The sequence below is a fragment of the Zootermopsis nevadensis genome, unplaced genomic scaffold (genome assembly GCF_977971745.1).
Source record: "Zootermopsis nevadensis isolate Lab colony 2312 unplaced genomic scaffold, Znev_1.0 Znev_ptg000028l, whole genome shotgun sequence".
NCBI lineage: Eukaryota > Metazoa > Arthropoda > Insecta > Blattodea > Termopsidae > Zootermopsis > Zootermopsis nevadensis.
Genome location: NW_028259160.1, coordinates 6,788,891 through 6,806,281, shown reverse-complemented (window position 1 = coordinate 6,806,281; position 17,391 = coordinate 6,788,891). Strand labels below are relative to the sequence as shown.

Below are 17,391 nucleotides of genomic sequence, written 5' to 3'. Positions count from 1 at the left end.
GCCTTTCAGTTTCTGAGTTCTCTTCGCTAACATCACGCGAGCAGTTCATGTAGCGGCAACATTCTAGAAGTATCCCGTGTTAATTTGAACCGCATTACTATTTGTCTGGACTGAAGCTTTTCAAGATTCTCCTAACTCTGTCTCCATAATAAATACGATGTCCTGTGTTCAGATATTTTCCCTGTGTCTGGCTACACCGAAGGACCCTTCTTTGTTTTTCTCAACCCCACCAAGTAAATGCCGGGAGAGTACATTAAATTTGGCCACGATCGCTTCTTTCCATTTTATCCCAATTCTTTATTTATTTTTGTTCCGTTGTTTGACGCTATAATTTTGGTGCTCGCGAAGAAGGGCTTGTTTCAAACGCACTTTAATTCCTATTTATGTACGCCAATTTTACGGAGCATCAGAAATATAATCTAAGCCACTCAATGCGTAGTTAAATGAAACATAAGTTACTAAATAAATCATTTACCATCTTTCGTTCAGAACGCTTTGTGGATCAAATTGACTGACCCAAACGGGAACTTTCGCTATTGATAAATGCGAGCAGGATGATGGATTGAAAATAAAATAAAAAGTTATTAGCTGATATTTACAAAATTCGCTTTCTGATGTATCACATTCAGCACGAAATGTATTGGTGCACATATAATTGGTTCGGTCTACAGAGAAAAAGTGGTCTGATTTATGTGATTCTTCAATTTAATTTGCATTTAGCCAGGAAACTCCGTTACTCCATGCTTATTAAGTGAAATCAATACAAAAAATATGGGCATCGCGTATGTTCCTAAACCATGTCCATCCCGCCCTTTATGAGAAAGTGGGTTGTACATTGAAGTCTTACTTCTTGTTTGTGGGGAAAATAATACAAACAGTTTCGTTTCTTAAAGATCGTGTCGCAAAATGTTATCATATCATTACGAAGGTGACTCATGCTCGTTACAAACCTAAGAATATGTGCGAAACAAACTGAATCTTCTCCTCTGAACATTTCTCCTCATTAATAATATTAGTTTAGTTGCTACGCGTCACAATCAGCCTTGGATAATTACTCATGTCATTATATTGTATGGTTTATTTATTGACAATGTTACCAGCTCACATTAGACTAGCATTAAATGAGAAGATAAATAGTAAATCACGAGTGGAAGGATGTGAAAGGAAGCGGTCTCGGCCTAATTGAAGGTATATTTTACCGGCATATGCTTGGAGGGTCTGACGAGAACCACGAAAAAAGGATAGCGGGACTCCAGGCTGAGAAATAAACACCGGCGTGGTAACTATTCAGCCGCGAAATTCAGTGGGACATTTGTCATTATAATATTAATACCGTAGGAATATGCAGGCCTATATTACGAGTAAAACCACTTTAAATTATTTGAGAATCTTATTTGTTTCAACACTTTGTTTACAATTCGTTCGGTATTGTAAACTTGTATACCTAAGACAAAAGAAAGAAAGAAAGAAAGAGAGAAAGCTTACATTTTCTCAGACGAAGTGTGTAAAGCATGTTTGTTCTTAATTGTAAACTGACAAGGTAATGTTCAACCATGTGTTTTACTTTGCAAACCACAATTAGTATCCTGTCTCGATCCCAGCGTCGTGTGGCTTTGAACCTAATGGTTTCTAAAACTGCTTATTGATTCTTGTGTTTTTCGGTTTTGTCCTGTGTTTGTAAAAATTTTGCAATGGTCTGGTCCTTCATCCGGGGGATCTCACCGTCTGTCTTAATACTGATTTAGAAAATATATACGAAAGACACAAATTAGGCTGTAGCACCCACAAAGACAACTGATATCACTGCTCTAACGTCTACGGCAACTCTTGTTCCTTCAAGTTTAGCCAATTAAATCTAAATTACATTGTTACGAAAGACTGAATCTATATTTTCAGTGACACAGTTACAGGTTGCTTATTTTCAAGATGGAGTCCAGAAAGCTCTCCATGGTCTGGTTATGCTACCCAGTGGCTAGCATCGTCTTAATTAGTTTTTGTACTTCCTCAATCATCCACACCTTCCTCCTTTCTCATTCACATTCCTGCTTCATATTAAATACGTGTCTAATATCGTATATTATTTTAGAACGAATTTGAAAATTCACTTTTTACGTAATTTTCTTTCTGTATGATTTGAGGTTTTCACAGCTGTGATTATGAAGATTTCTGTCTTCTGGGTTGTTGCGCCGTGTAGTATGGTAGATGTTTACCAAAGTTTCAGAGGTCATATTACCTCCGTCATCAGGGCGATGAATCCCATACTACACGGCGCAACAACCCAGAAGACAGAAATCTTCAATTTTCTTTCTGATTTTATATAAGTTAGGTTATAGAATTGGAGAATTTTATCAAGAAACATACTGCAGAACATAATCCACTCTAATAGAACATAAATTACTTTGTGGTAATCTCTCTTAAATTAATCCTTGTAGGAATGCCAAAAAGGGGTGAAAACCAGCAGTGGTGTGTTTGGTAGGGTCAAAGTTGGTTGAGGTTTCCAGGGCTATGTGAATTTGGACAGTTGTCCTCTGAACTATCATTTGGTTGAAGATGAAGGCAGCATTTTGTTCTGAAACAATGGTATGCAAGCTGAAGACTACACTATGCAATATCCTATTTAATCACCATCTAAATTTATATAAATAGTTCTGAACGTTTAGGCAGCTAGGCGAATATACTGAAATGACAAAACGCCCAACTTATTTTCTCTCTTGACTAAAGCGTACTTAACGACCGTGGAATCGAACGTCAAGGTTTCTAGCAGAATCGTTAACGTCCAAAAGTAGACATGTAACACACATAATGTGGTAAGAATTTCTGGAGTATTTTCAAATTTTTCATACATCAAATCCTGTCTTTAATACATTGCTAAACAAATGACCACCCTGTTTAACCCACAAAGCAATCGTTCTGCCAAATCGCTGATTGTACTGACTCACGACTTGTGTCACTTTTTTAATTACAATTGTCAATATTGCCATCTATTGGCATCCTCATTATCTCTGCAAATTAAGTGTGAGTCATAGGCGGTTTACCCACTCCGAGCCATGGCCTTGCTGGAGACTTTTGCTGTCAGCTTGAAGAAAAAATGTACTTATGTAACAAACTCATTTTCATCGACGTACTTCCTAGTAAGGGTTATGCTTACATTATGCCTCCTTTGCGCTAAAATACTGTCAGGGGAAACTCTTGCTACCCATTGCGATGGCCAGATTCCTCACCACATCGCTTCCTCCTACATTTACATCGGCCTCCTGTTTTGTCCCCCTCTCCCGTGTTTCTCATTCCGTCACGCCACAAACACGCATACCCATTATGACCTCCATCCTGGTTTACAGGAGGTCTATTATGATAGTCGACCCACCAGACTGTACCCCTCGAATGTGTGGTTATGTTCGCAACGCCTCGACTCAGTTGTTCAAGTGACCGCAACTGTATCAGTTGATTCGTAAAATGAGTCGCTCTTTTGTTCTTTGCTTATGTGATTCTTTGTCAAATGTTTCTCTTTTGCTCATATTTTAGTGTTTATTTGACGTTGAACAAGAAAGCAGATTAGATTAATAACCTTTTTTTTTAAAAAAAAAACGAATCAGCGACTTCAGATGTTCGCGAAATCTGGCGGAATTAGCTTATATTCGTCTTTAAATACATAAATCTATTTCGGCATTAGTTCTGAATGTCTGTGATGTTTTATTTCGTATTAAACACTGGAAAACTGTAAACGATGATGAACATCATTTTCAAAGATGTCCATGTTATGTGTTATTTTAAAAGGAACGAATAGTTTGTGTGAGGTGTGTGTTAACATTATATCTGTTGTAACTTTAAATATTTCACTGCATTTTAAAGTTATGAAATTAAATTAGAATATTACGATTTTGCAGTAAATTGTATATATAAATGTTTTATAATAATGACATTTAAACCATGTGTAGAGACCTCTTTGTGATAATATCTTTGCAAAACAGTAGAACTTTAATATTTGCATTGTGGAATATATTTTACATACATTCATGAATCAAAAACAGTTGAAGGAAAGTGTTAATAAATCGTGCACGTTGTTCAGCGGATATCCAGCTAGGAATGTTAACTCCTGCAATGAAATATTAAGTAGTTAGTTGCTTGGATACTGGCCATGTGTTCCAATTGTGACACGAACGATATTTTAACGTGACATCCGTAGATTATTTAATTTAGTTGTGGAGCAAAAAATTGAGTTAATGACTTACTAATTAATGTGTGTGCAAGATGGACCACGTAATTTAATATCAGGTGTACACCAAGGAAACATTTACAACAGACAAGCTTAGTTCCCCTTTGAAGGTAAGGCGTTCTTTACATTTCCAGAAATTTAAATTAGCATAGTAAATATTTTATTGGCTTTACAATCTGTTGTACACGTGGTAACTACTTTCTGCAAGGTAAAGTTGTTTCCGGAATTTTGACACAGAAAAAGAATTGCGAAATGTTAACTCTTTCGCGACAAAATCCTTTTACACCTTCCGTGAGTCTGACGGCCTGAACCAACCTTCACTGCCCGATAACAGGAACGTAGTGGGAAAGTAAGTATTAATAAATGAATGGAAAGTCTTGGGCAAGGGGGAGGCAGGGATTGAACTGCCGTGTTATCTTCCTGAAGGATTGGGAATAATTTAAGACTTTGTGTTAAAGGAGCCTTTTTTTGTTGGAGAAGTGTCATTAGGACAGTTACTGGTGACAGGTTGTGATAGGACATGTTCAGAATTTTGGTTATTCCTACAGCTGCTAGTTCATTGAGAAAGGATTTTCTCTTGCCGCACACGATGCTTTGTGCCACTCTTTGGAAATCCTACTTAAGATTTGTATGAAATGTGTTACTGAGGCTGAAATGTCAATAGAGGTAACTCTCGTTATACGCGGGAATTGCTTATCTGCGAATCGCCGAGTATATCGTGTAAAACTGGAAACGTATAACAATCGTCATTTTGATGTTGAGTTGGCGCCAACATTATTTGATACAAGCTTATCGTCTTCATCTCCTTCCCTCAGAAGCCTGGCGAATGTCAGATACAGGCGTTGCTTTTTAAATTATGCTGAAATGAAACCGTGGATATGCGAAAGCGCGTATAACGAGAGTTAATGATTTTGCTAAAGTTCGTTCAAGCAAGATCGCGTGTTAATACAAAGTGGAATGACGAGACACGCTATGCGCTCAGCTGTCTGGCTGGATCTTCAACAGATGAACCGTGAAAGTACGTAATCCTGTTTTAATTGGCAAGTAGGTACACCTTCACAAGAATAGTATAATTGCTTATCGAATTGAAAAAAATACAAGCAAATGTAATTAAAGAGAAAGCTAATTTGATACAACGCAGTAAGAGAAGTTGACTTGGACTGAGGCGACAGTCGAGGGCAGTTTGTATTTATGACTAATCTGAAAGCATTAAACTGCTAAGCTACTAAATTATTTCTTTGGTTGTAATGTCATTATTTTACTTTCTGCTGCCTTGAAAATTTTTCATCACAAAATGTTTAAACTAACACAAAACAATCTAGTGTGTATTGGAATGTAATAAAAGTGACGGAAATAATTTATTCTATCGGTTGGATAGGTCCAGAACCGTTTTGGACGTCGTGAAGAATAAAATAAAATAAATAAAATAATTTTATAGTGTTGTTAAGAACCTCACTAAAGTGCTATAGATCTATATACAGGTGGTGATCTGTAATACCATAGCTGAAAGAATTTACTGTGTTAAACTTTTTGTTTTTCATTTCCATCTTAGTGACTTAATTGTCTGTATCTAAGTGCACACTTTTAAATTGTGAATACTAATTGTGGTTCTGTCTAATACAATTTAAAATTAATTTCTATGTTGTAATTAAACATGTTTAGACGTGTTAGTAATAATTAGACTATGTTTGTAAACTAGTAATTGTGATACAGCTAGGGTACCATATCCCTCAAATTCACCCAGTTTTACTGGTTTACTAGTACACGAATAGAAAAATACTGCCAAAATAGCAGTGTAAGGTGTCTAGTATTAATAAGCTGTGTCAAGAACAGACTTGTAGTTTGCGTAAAAGAACATCGAGAATAGTGAAGAATGAGAAGTCGGGTGTAATACGTTCGTCAAACTCTCTGTAATTCAGACTGGAATTTTTCTATTTTCCTTTCTTGCAGAACCTTGCCCGTCTCCTTTTGAGATTTCGAAATCGTGTTTTTCGACAGTTGATAGGATTCTTTGCACGTGCCTACACTGGACAGCATAAAAAGCGGGCAGATATTCTTGCCTTGAGCAGGATTCAGACCCACATTCCCAGTATACAAGCAGTTAAGACCCAAGCTCTAGACACAGCGACCACTGTGATGGACTTTCCACTCCACTCTGTTTATAAATAACATGAAGTAATGAAGTTTGGATGTTGTGTGGACGCGTTTTAACTTTCACTTACTGTTAAAAATAAATATGAAACTTGGACATATTTCTTCAGATTGCAGAGATTTATTTCGAAGTTAAATTATTTTAAGTACGCCCATAATTGCGCGTTTTATATGACGAAGTAAATGTTTAATGTTTCTTTGTTCGTAACCTTCGGGGACACATAGGCACAGATGAGAGAATAATATTAAAATTTCTTAGTAAAAAATCGAGTTCGAGGACGTGTAATTTTTTTGTATCCAGCGGCCTGCTCGTGTGAATGCGATAGTGAATCTTGGGTTCTACAAGAGGCGCGGATTCTTTTTGCTAGTTGAGCAACTATTAGTGTCTGAAGGAGAATTCTGTTTCATGGAAAATGGGTTAATATTCTGGTTAATGTGACTAACAAACCACCGATCTTGCGTGACTCATTCACCTTGATATTCATTTATTGCCGTGCAAATCCATAAACTTTTTGCAGGCATTAGTGTGATTTTGCAAAGCTAATCACTGTATATTACAGTAAGTTATTTTCCTTCTATAGGCCCACACCAAAGGCTAGCGTTCTCAACCATTTCAGTTCTTTGAACGAGATAACAGACTTAGGAATTGATGAAAGACTCTCGGGTTACAAGCCACGTCATGTGGCAGAATGGTGAATAAACCATATCTTCCGCCAACGTTTCGAGAGCAATCTCTGCTCTCATCCTCAGGGCTACTGCTTAATAAATCTGGTCCTCTGTAGCGCGCTCGCCGATGGGACTTAGGAACACAAAAAAAGAGATCTGTGAGAATGTAATTCTCTAGTAGTCTATTATTATAGGCCTGTAGGTTGCGTAGGTGGTGTCGCTATTGAAAATAATGTCTAAGTTACCATGAATACATCACATTAAATGCGGCATCGTTGCTAAATGAAACGGCATGGAAAGGATTAGGTATGCTCGTAGTTGCCAGAATTATATGCCTAAAAATAACCAATCGAAAGGATTTAACTACTTCATTTCTTTATAGCCCCCAATGACTAGAGGTCTTTTATTAGTGGTTGTTGAACAGTTTATGATTCTAATCCCCGAGGTTTGGAGTTTACGTGATTCCGGTCCATTTGTTTTAAAGTGAACTCAAGAAATCGGCGCGACTGCAGCGCCTTCATTGGCCTAGTTCCTAGTTTCACCAACTACACTCTTTCGTCTTCCGTTCGTCATTTGTTTGCTGGCGCGCTGACTCAGACAGGGAAAATTAGTGGGAAGGTCAGGATCTACATAGAGCGAAGATTTGTTTCTACTGTGTGAGTGTGTTGGTATGATTGACAGTTCTGTGTTATGTGAGTTCTACAAAGAATGTGATGGTGTGAGATTTGGTTCTAGAAATACACGAACATCTTTTGCCAGTGAAGAAACACTCAAATATACGTAAGTAGATGTGAAATACTTTGTGCTATGAGACATTATCAGACCCAGTTTAATTCGTTTGAATTTAAAATCGTTGAAATGAGCCAAATATAGGACCGCCATTGAGGTCAATTTGTTTTACACCATGACAAGTAACCAGAAATGATTTGAGGCTGCAGTTCATTTTTTTTAAAAAATCTCGCATTTATGCTTATGTCGTGACGTCAGAGCTCGAATTGTGCAGATGGACAGATATAACCACCCCACAATGTATGCATTATTTGCACTTTCTTCCACATAACCACAAAATTGCCAGAATGTAAGTCAGTTTCAAATGAAAGGCAAGGATACAATTTTCTTCTGTGTCTAATCACAACTATGAGGGCGTATGGAGGACGTAAATATCCTCGCATTATTAACTGTGAAAGTAGATGACGGTGTGTGGTCAACATTACACTCTATCTGTCCCACCCCCAGAAAAGGAATCCAAGACTGGTCGTCCAGGTCTTAGCAAATCCATTTACCTGTTTGAGCTATCCGGTTTATATAATATTTTATTTAGCAATATAACGGCATGGCGTAGACTGTACCGGATGGTTTAATTTTGCTTTTTATAAATTTGAGGACGTGTTGTATGACCACAAATAAGTAAAGTGCGGATATATTGCATAGGGTATGAGACGAGATCGCATGAGAAGTGGAAGTCACGTCGAGAACCTGTGACCAAACATTTAAATGTTGGGCCATTGCCGTGGAGAAATAAAATTTCCATATTGTGGCCTGAAAAAAGTTTAAATTGTATTTTAATTTGTAGAACACGTCAAATTTATGTGGCGACATGTTACTGACACCAGTTACCAACTAGTTCATGTATTAAGACTAGTTAGTAGGCCTAAGCTCTGATACTTTGAAACCATAAAATTATTCACGCCAACAGCGAGCTTTTTTTATAGGCATGCCTACTTGTTTTTGTCAGTAAATAAGAAATACAGGACTTTTTATCACATGAGATCTCGGGGCAGGCCTATGGCCATTACAGCTGTCCTCACAAACATCCACTGTCCTCAGTCACGTGTTATTGATTCTTCGGTTACGTAACGATTTTGACTCAATTACAGTCGTTATTTTTCGCCGATTGAGATTCGGAGATTATGTGTGGTGAATAGGCAGGGACTTGGAAGGAGGCAGTCGCGTCCTGCTTTACAGTAATATTCTACGAAAACTGGGGAAAACCACGAAGAAAAAACCGGAACCCTCCGATTACATATCCATAACGTTAATGCTACGCAAATCTGCTGGGCCATGTTGTCCTTCATCTGCTGTTTAGTTGTCAGCTGCACAAATGCCATGACATTCAGTTATGCCTGACTGATTTCCAATTTTGAAGGCTGTGGAGTAGGCGGGTGTGTATGTTACCAGGTTTTCACGGCGGCGAGTATGAACATTGCTGTCTTCTGGGATTTTGAGCTTTGTAGTTTTATATAAATTTACGGACGTTTTAGAGGTGTTTGGTGCCTCCATAATTAGGTCTTTTGCTTCATAAATATCAGTTTTGTACGAATCGATGCAATCTAAATGAAATTCGCCAGTGAATTTTTAATGTATACCCCATTAGCAAATTTAATCGAAATCCGTTTAGTGTTTTCGGAGACAGAACATGTTAACGGACAGACAGATAGACATCACCTTTTCGTTATGAATTACTTTTGTGCACTTGCTGCAAAGAACATAAACATAGTTTATAGGTCTACTGTAGACCAATTACGAGTGGTTGCCTTAATGATGGCAGCCAGAATTGGGTAGAGAAAGCAAATATCGAGAGCAGCTTTTTGTCAGAGGTGCTGGTAGCAATTATAAGGGAAAAAGCGAACCGGTGTTGTGCACGATGTGGGTCATCGGAATGACTGATTATTCGTCACCCTGCGAAGATTGTCACCAGTTGTGATTATGTAAAGGTGCGGTTTACAAATGAAATAGGATAGTCTGAGGCAAAACATGTGATCATAATATTCATCTTGCCTAATCGTTCATATCTGTGTCGAATTCTCTTCTATTTTCTTGATATTTTATTTTGTATTTTTCTGTACATCCTGGAACTGCTCATAAATATTTTATTCCTGCAGTTTCAGTTTTATTGATCTGGGAAATATCGCTGTAGTGAATGTTTATCAACGTAAGCTAAAGTACTTTTATGTAATTCTTATCTACGTGAACTCAACTGTAATTTTGTTGAGATAATCTCAAAAAGTGTTTATGCCGGAAATGTAAAGAGGTTGTTTCACTTGTAAAAACTAATTAACATTGAAATGGCGTTACAGTTTTCCATACAATTCTTCGATGTAAAATTAAATCGAAACATGTCTGTTCTTTCTCGAGTTGTTTCGTCCTTATGGACAGATGGACTCGGCGATTTGAATACGTTCTCCGCACGAAGAGCACAATGATGTTCAGGTAACAACCTCGGAGTTGCAGTTACGAGTGAATGTCCGGCAAAGTGTATTAGACCATATAATTATGTAGAGTATATTTGTTATGGCACAATAGACACACCGAAAAAACTATCATTAGAATAACAATAGCGGAGGCTACCGTGTCCTGCCTGTGGTTTGCGTGTTCTACGGCCCCTACACAACCTCTCAAATATACAGTCTGCATAAAAACTTTAGCTGAAACCAATCTTCTTACAATTTTACACAATTTTCTCTTTCATAACAATGATGGTGGACTATTGTTTTATTGCATATGTTAGTTAGTCTAGTGTTCACACTGTTATTAATCAACAATAGGGATGCTGGATTATCATTCCTCGTGTTGCTTTAAATATACCCTCTATGGAAGAAGTTTCGAATTACTTTTAGATCTTAAACTAAGCTATGTTTGAGATGGTAAAGTTGCGTCATATTGTGATATAATAAATATTATTTAAATCTTGTCCGTCTAATCACAATAATGTCTTATTAAATATTAAAATATTACAATAATTAACATTTAAAATATCGAATATGTTATTAAAATGGAATAAAATCTGGAAAAGAACATCGTTTGATATCTGATAAACATCTGAAAAAATGTACGCTAAAATTATATATAGAAATTGTATTTAAGACATTGTATTTAAGTTATTATTGATTTGAATCTTTATATAATTATATACATCTGAAGATAGTTCTTTTAGGAACTGAAACATGTCGTGAAAAATGATGTTCTAATGTAAATCGAATATTTCGATAAAGAACATCATTTAATATTTTAAATATTTTAAATGTTAATTATTGTAATATTTTAATATTTAATAAGTATTTATTGTGATTAGACGGACAAGATTTAAATAATATTTAAGCTATGTTTGTTCCGAGACCAGCCAAGCGCTGGATGAGAGATGAAGCCCTCGAAACGAGGGTGTACTAATGTGATGCTGCTGATGGCTATCGCACACCTCATGTGTTGGAGCGATGATAGAATGGTGATCTGAATGGGAAAGCCGAAGTTCTCTGGAGAAAAAATGTGCATTAGTGCCGCTTCTACCATGAATCTCACTTGACGTCACTCTGGACTGAAGTAGGGTCTTCGCGGTGAGAAGCTATCGACTAGCAGTATGAGCTATGGCACGATCTCCTGGACTTATTCGTGCAACATTTTTGTATTTCATATTTTGATTAACTGAGCGACTATTAGCTTCTGAAGGCGGAAACTACTCCGTGAAGTACTTTGTTTTATGTGATGAGCCATGAGTCAATCGGTATGCTGAAAAGAGTTTCATACTAAGTAAGTTTAATGAAGTCATTATTATAGGCGAATGTAGGTAAAAGATTAAAGCCATGTTTATTGCGTGTTGATATCATTTCTGAAATAAAATAAAATTGTCTTCACTCTTTGACTTTTCCTCAAAATTTGAGATTTTAAAACATATTTAATTATGGTTTATTTGTCAGTAGTTGCGACTACATAGGATCGGATGATTAAACAATGAATTGAAAAAGATATGGAAGGAGGCAGTCGTGACCTAATTTAAAGTAATGTGACGGCACTTGCCTGGAGGGACTGAGGAATATGAAGGAAACCGTCACTTATTATGGCCAGTCTTCTGGACCGATGTTTGAAATTGGAACCTCGCGATTAGGAAGGAAGCAGAAGAGGGTTCTTGCACGGAAGTGACATAAAGGCAGGTCCCAATATGATCGTGTCTTCTGTGTTCGCGAGTATCAGTTCCGAGAAAGTGTTTAATGATCCAGGTGCTTGTATAATGGAACACGTAATGAATGAAGTCTTGAAACGCAATGCAATTCCGAGAATAACACTGATTATGTCACTTCACAAATGTCAGACACATGTATTGGTTTTTATGCTGATATCGAGAAAGTACTTCCGTTAGAACCCATGTTTATTTTATTTTTCTTGTTTTCACGGGTTTGACTGCCTCAGAATTATGTTTCCAGTGTTTCCTTGGCCTTTCTTGACAATTTGCCCTATAGGTTTATAATTCCTTTCTAACTACGGCAAACTGAATTGGCCCTCGTGTAGGGGGACGGAGGTAAATCTCGAATTTTCAATCTTGGCACTAGATGAAAGTGTGGTCAGCTTTACGCTCCGACCGATTTACTGCATAGGAACCTGTCTGGACGCGATGGCGAAGAGAACATTTCCTGAAGTTTCGGGAATCGAACCCTGATCGTCTAGCCCATAGCCAGTCACTTCACTGTCTCAGTTATCATTACTTTTATTAAAGCGCGCTTAAACAGTGACAAAATGACCATTTCACTTTACGTGACGTGCAGGAGAGATATTGTATGTCATTAGTGGAACATCCCATCACATCAACACTGTTTCTCTTTAATGGATGTCGCCGTGGTGTATAGGAGTGAGTGGCTATCGGATGACTAGAGCGTTGAAACGTACGTCAGATATGAGCTGTTACTCAGCGTAGAACAGAACTGCTATATTTACGATAAATTTCATTCGTGAAGTAAGGTAAAGAGTGAAGTTGTTCCGTGTCTAAGAACTGTTGGCCAAGAAGGCGTGTGGATTGGACGTAAAACCCCATACGTTTTAAACTCGGCAATGAAAATGAGTGATCAGTTTCACTGCCCAGTCGCTTTATCCCGGGAACAGGTACGTCAGCTCATGTTGGATGAAAGGATGGGCATTTTGGAGGGGAGATTAATTAATTAATTAGTCTTAAGAACATTTTGCAACATGTATCTGTGATTAATTTTACACAACGAAGCGTTGGATTCATATTATAATCTAAAAGCTACTGGGAAAAATTAATTTTTTTAAACTCTGGAATTTGTCAGGAAATTTCCGCCTTTAATTTCGGCCGGGATGTAGGCCATCCTGGCTGAGATTTCTTTAGATTTTTCTCAGTCCCTTCAGGTAGAGCTTTAGTAGGCTGCGAATGCTGCCTTCCACGTCATTCTGAATTTCCCTCTCATTCGCTACTATGACACCTGCGTTGTCAGATTCACAAAGAAAGTCATTGGTTTACAGTACATAATTTGGGCTAACATATGTAAAATTCTTCTATATCTCGAGGCTACATTTTTCTTTCAGCAGTGGACTCTTACTTGCCTTATCATGAACACCTTGCATCTACGAGTAAACAGTCCCAGTGGTTTATTCTGCCGAGGTTTCAAATCTAAAATTTTGTATGCATTTCTTGTTATATCCACGCGTATTGATGTAGAGTATGCAAGCTACAAGAAAATTGGCATTCCACCGCTTCCAACCACCACTTGTTTCAGGTCGTGACGTCAGAACCGCCGTAACTACGTAACGATGGTGCTGTCTGGACATCGTGATGCCTACTACAATGCCTTCAGTGACGTCACATCCGGAGTCTGACCAAAACCGGACGTGGACAATCAACCGGAAGCAGCTAAGGGCCGTCTTCGCTCTCTGCGACCCTGAAGGTACTGGGTTTGTGTCTCTGGAACACATTCTACAGCTGGGACGCGCACACTGCAGCGGAAGTGACTCCAAGGTACGTGCTTAAAGGCAGGGCTGTGGAGTCGGTACTAAAATCTCCGACTCCGGCTTCGACTCCGACTCCAACTCCGACTCCGACCCCGACTCCTTCATAATAACTCAATATATATTAATAAGGGTAAACATACTAAAATGGCAAATGGAACCATAAGAGATTTCATCACCACCATGTGAACCATCAGCCTACTTTTTAGACTTATAACCTATATTTAAATATACGTCTAATGGTTATTGCAGAAATCGTTTGATTTGTAGACAGTCTTAAGTTACCGGAGCCAAAGTTACAAAGCATTATTCCCACACCATGGCTCAACGCGTCGTTCAGTCTCCCTAAGCTTGAGGCCGCCGTCGGCTCAGAGGGTTTAGAAATTGTTCTTAAAATTTTATGTCGAGGTCGGAGCCGGTTCATTTTTACCGACTCCGACTCCACCTAAAATTTCTTCCGACTCCGACTCCATAGCCCTGGCTAAAGGAGAGGGTGATGTGGGAGAAAGGGTCAGCTTCTGTTCCACTTTCAGTAGCAAGAAGTTCTGGGAAGAGTTTATGATGCTCGGTAAAATGAATAATATTTATGTATAGGATATCTTCAAAAACCTGCGTCCCGCTCCACGAGTTTGTGGTATCAAGAAACATGTGACAGCAATTTCTTTGACAGTTATTTGGATCTACGCAGTAACAGATTGAAGAGTTGTTGTGTGATTGAGGAATTGGGAGGGTCTGATATTGGCCTATTTCAAGTACTGTCTTAACATTTCCTTAAAGAGACTGAAGAAAACCATGAGGAACCTCAGTCAGTGTAGCTGGCCTCTGGCTACGATGGTTGAAGCTCAAATCTCAAAACACAATACAGGATTTCCCTCTCGTTTCGTCTCGTCTCGTCTTGGCAACGTGAAACAGGTGTGCAGGGTGACGTGAGCATGTTGTCTGATGGTGTGGGCGTACCTAGGGAACTGGGCCAAGACACAATTAAGCAATAATTTGGAGCCACCAAACCGAATCTTCGGCTGTAAACCGACAGTAGGGAGAGGAAGAATATCCAACAGGGTGTTTAGAAAACTTTTCATCATCAAAACTTCATTATTTCTGTAATATATGCTTGTTTATTTAATTTAACGGTGATTTCCGAGCTGTGTTGTAAACATAGGCATTCTCTTCAGTGGGAAGATGATAGTAAATGGCAAATTCAGTATGAAGTGGTTGTTGATTTGGACGTGGTATTCTCTTATCACCCGTCACCTTTGTTATTTTTGTTCTTCGTCTTTTTAGGGCTTCGTTTTAGTACACGGGTAAGAGTTCCTCTGAATGTTTAATTGTAGGTAGCATGAAGTAGAAACGAAGCAGCTTATCAAATGCAATTACCAGCTGTAGATCTACTTCGCATTGCATACCTGACTTCCTGCGATTACTAAACAGGACGCGTAGTTTCCGTTGTGTTAAACAATGTCATTGGTAGATCATCACGCGAACAGTTGTTTTAATGGTAGGATTGGAGTAAGACTCCGGACTCAAGCGGGTCATTTGTATCACTCCCAAACAGTGGTGACGACGATGGTGATTGACAGGCTGAAGAACTCTGAGAAAAAAAAACTCCAGTTTGTTCACAAATCCAACGTAGACTCACACTGGTCTGAACCCGGGTCTCCGCTATGGCAAACCGGCGAATAATAACCAGAACTGTGTGGTTTGACACTGAAATGCACGCTTTTCTGGCTATCAGAAGACAATTTCCACAGCAGCCAACATCCTCTCTCTACGGTAGTAGGTTTAAAACTTTTACGTCTCGCTCTCCAGTTTTGACGTAAAACCTTCTCACTATTTTCCGTCTCCTAGGTGTAGTATTTCATAATTTTAAGGGATTTTGACAAAAATATTACCCGTTTCGTTTATTTATTTAAATGTGCTGAATTCGAATTTTGTATTGAATAATCCTGTGTTATAACTGAGTTGCATAATACAGAAAAATGAAGATAAAGCAAGCAGATGGCTGCCTTGTCGAATGTTGCGCTTTGTAGTCTGGTAGACGATGAGTCAGGACCCTAAAAAGATGAAGGAATTAATTTACTCTGAAACGTCGGCTAACCTTTAAAGGATTACCGTGTCCTTTCAGATACGGAAGTGGAAAATCGAGCTGGTCCGCTGTGGAGTTCAAGTCACGACATGCATTACATCATGTAACATGGTTTTATGGCGGTCGCTTGGGTTCCAGTCCAAGAAAATGAAGTCAGTGAATTGTAGATGGATAACCGTACGACCGTCATAAATTATTTTGTCGTTAGAGTTCCTTGCTTCTCCCTTATAAACATTTTCACACAGCCTTCAACAACAACTAACAGCGTAAATGTTTAGGTGGGAAAGACCTCATGGTCTTGTATTCCGTTCCGTAACTTTCATCTACAGTGCTGAGTACAGATTGTCAATAATTTTGATCACTTAGTGTCTGCCAGACTACGCGATGTAACATCTACATACTCGAAGATTCTGTCTTCTGGGTTGTTGCGCTGTGTCTTCTGATCGATGTTTACGAAAGTTTCAGAGGTCATTCTGCCTCCATCAACAGGGCGATGAATCGCAACAACCCAGAAAACAGAAATATTCATACTCACCGCTGTGAAAACCTCAAATCTTACATCTACATACTCGTTGCCGCCAGAACCTAAAATCTTACCTCTAAAAAGGCAAATTTAATACGGTAAGAATGTCGAGAACAGTAATGATAATAGTAACAAGTAAAAATAAAATATCCAAATCAGTATTCTTGCTGTCATTTGAATTCATTCCAATAATTTTAACAATTCTTTTTTAAAAAAAATACAAATTAAATACGTTCCTCCCGTGTCTCTCAGAATGTATGCCTTGTGTTTTCTTTGAATAAGTGTAACCTATCTTCCTTAATCTCCGCAAATGTAATTTAAACTTTTATTATATCCGGATCTTCTTGAAGGCGAAACAGCGGAAATTTTTCTTTGCTGTTACACATTTTGCACGTTAACACTCGTCATGAAAGTTGTTTAAATAACTCTTCTTCTGTTACTTTTTTTCCTTGTTAACCTTTGATTCCGACGACTAATTCCTGTTACTGGAAAGGTACGAATAGTTTGGCTGTTACGAAATTGCGGGGCTTCTTTATCTCTTCTAAACTAGAGCGTCAAACATTAAGTGCTCACTTGTGTGTAGGAGCGCTGCGTCAGTTTTCCTGTGACTCTGTTCAGAATGTGAATTCAAGATAAGAATCAGGTCGTATATGCGAAACGTTGAACCTGGTACTTAAACGAAGGGGTGTGGAAAGATCCAGGGACGGTGTGGGTTGCCAGTGGTAACGCAACAACAAACCGAATCAGGAGGCCGTTGACCGGCCATCAGGTCGGACGTAAGCCGCTGACTATTGTAATAACAGGCCTTTCACTGATCGATACTCGAACAGTTGTTTGAAGCCGAAAGTAATCTAAATTGTATTTGAGAATTCAGTCCGTGCTGCAAAAATAATGCGAAGATCAACTGGTTAATGCAGTTTAAGAAGTAATCCCTGTTTACGGTGTCTAACATACAAAACCCATAAACTGAAAACGAAGTTTTTGTTTGTTTAAACACGCGGGACGTCTCGTTACCATTGGGCTTTA

General features: G+C 38.3%; 1 protein-coding gene across 7 annotated transcripts in view; it reads left to right on the top strand.

Moving 5' to 3' along the window:
* Positions 1-3,867: 3,867 nt before the first annotated feature.
* The window catches only part of LOC110840673 (rab11 family-interacting protein nuf), a 74,728-nt gene continuing 61,204 nt past the window's right edge, over positions 3,868-17,391 (top strand). For 3 of the 7 annotated variants that reach the window (XM_087356928.1, XM_087356927.1, XM_087356923.1), the window contains exons 1-2: positions 3,947-4,323; positions 13,531-13,769. In XM_087356928.1, the coding sequence (XP_087213054.1) occupies positions 13,587-13,769 (183 nt within the window). In that variant the 5' untranslated portion in view covers positions 3,947-4,323; positions 13,531-13,586. Of the gene's footprint in view, positions 4,324-7,666; positions 7,811-13,530; positions 13,770-17,391 lie in introns of those variants that run through there. The other 4 variants (XM_087356925.1, XM_087356926.1, XM_087356924.1 and 1 more) reach the window with 4 other exon arrangements.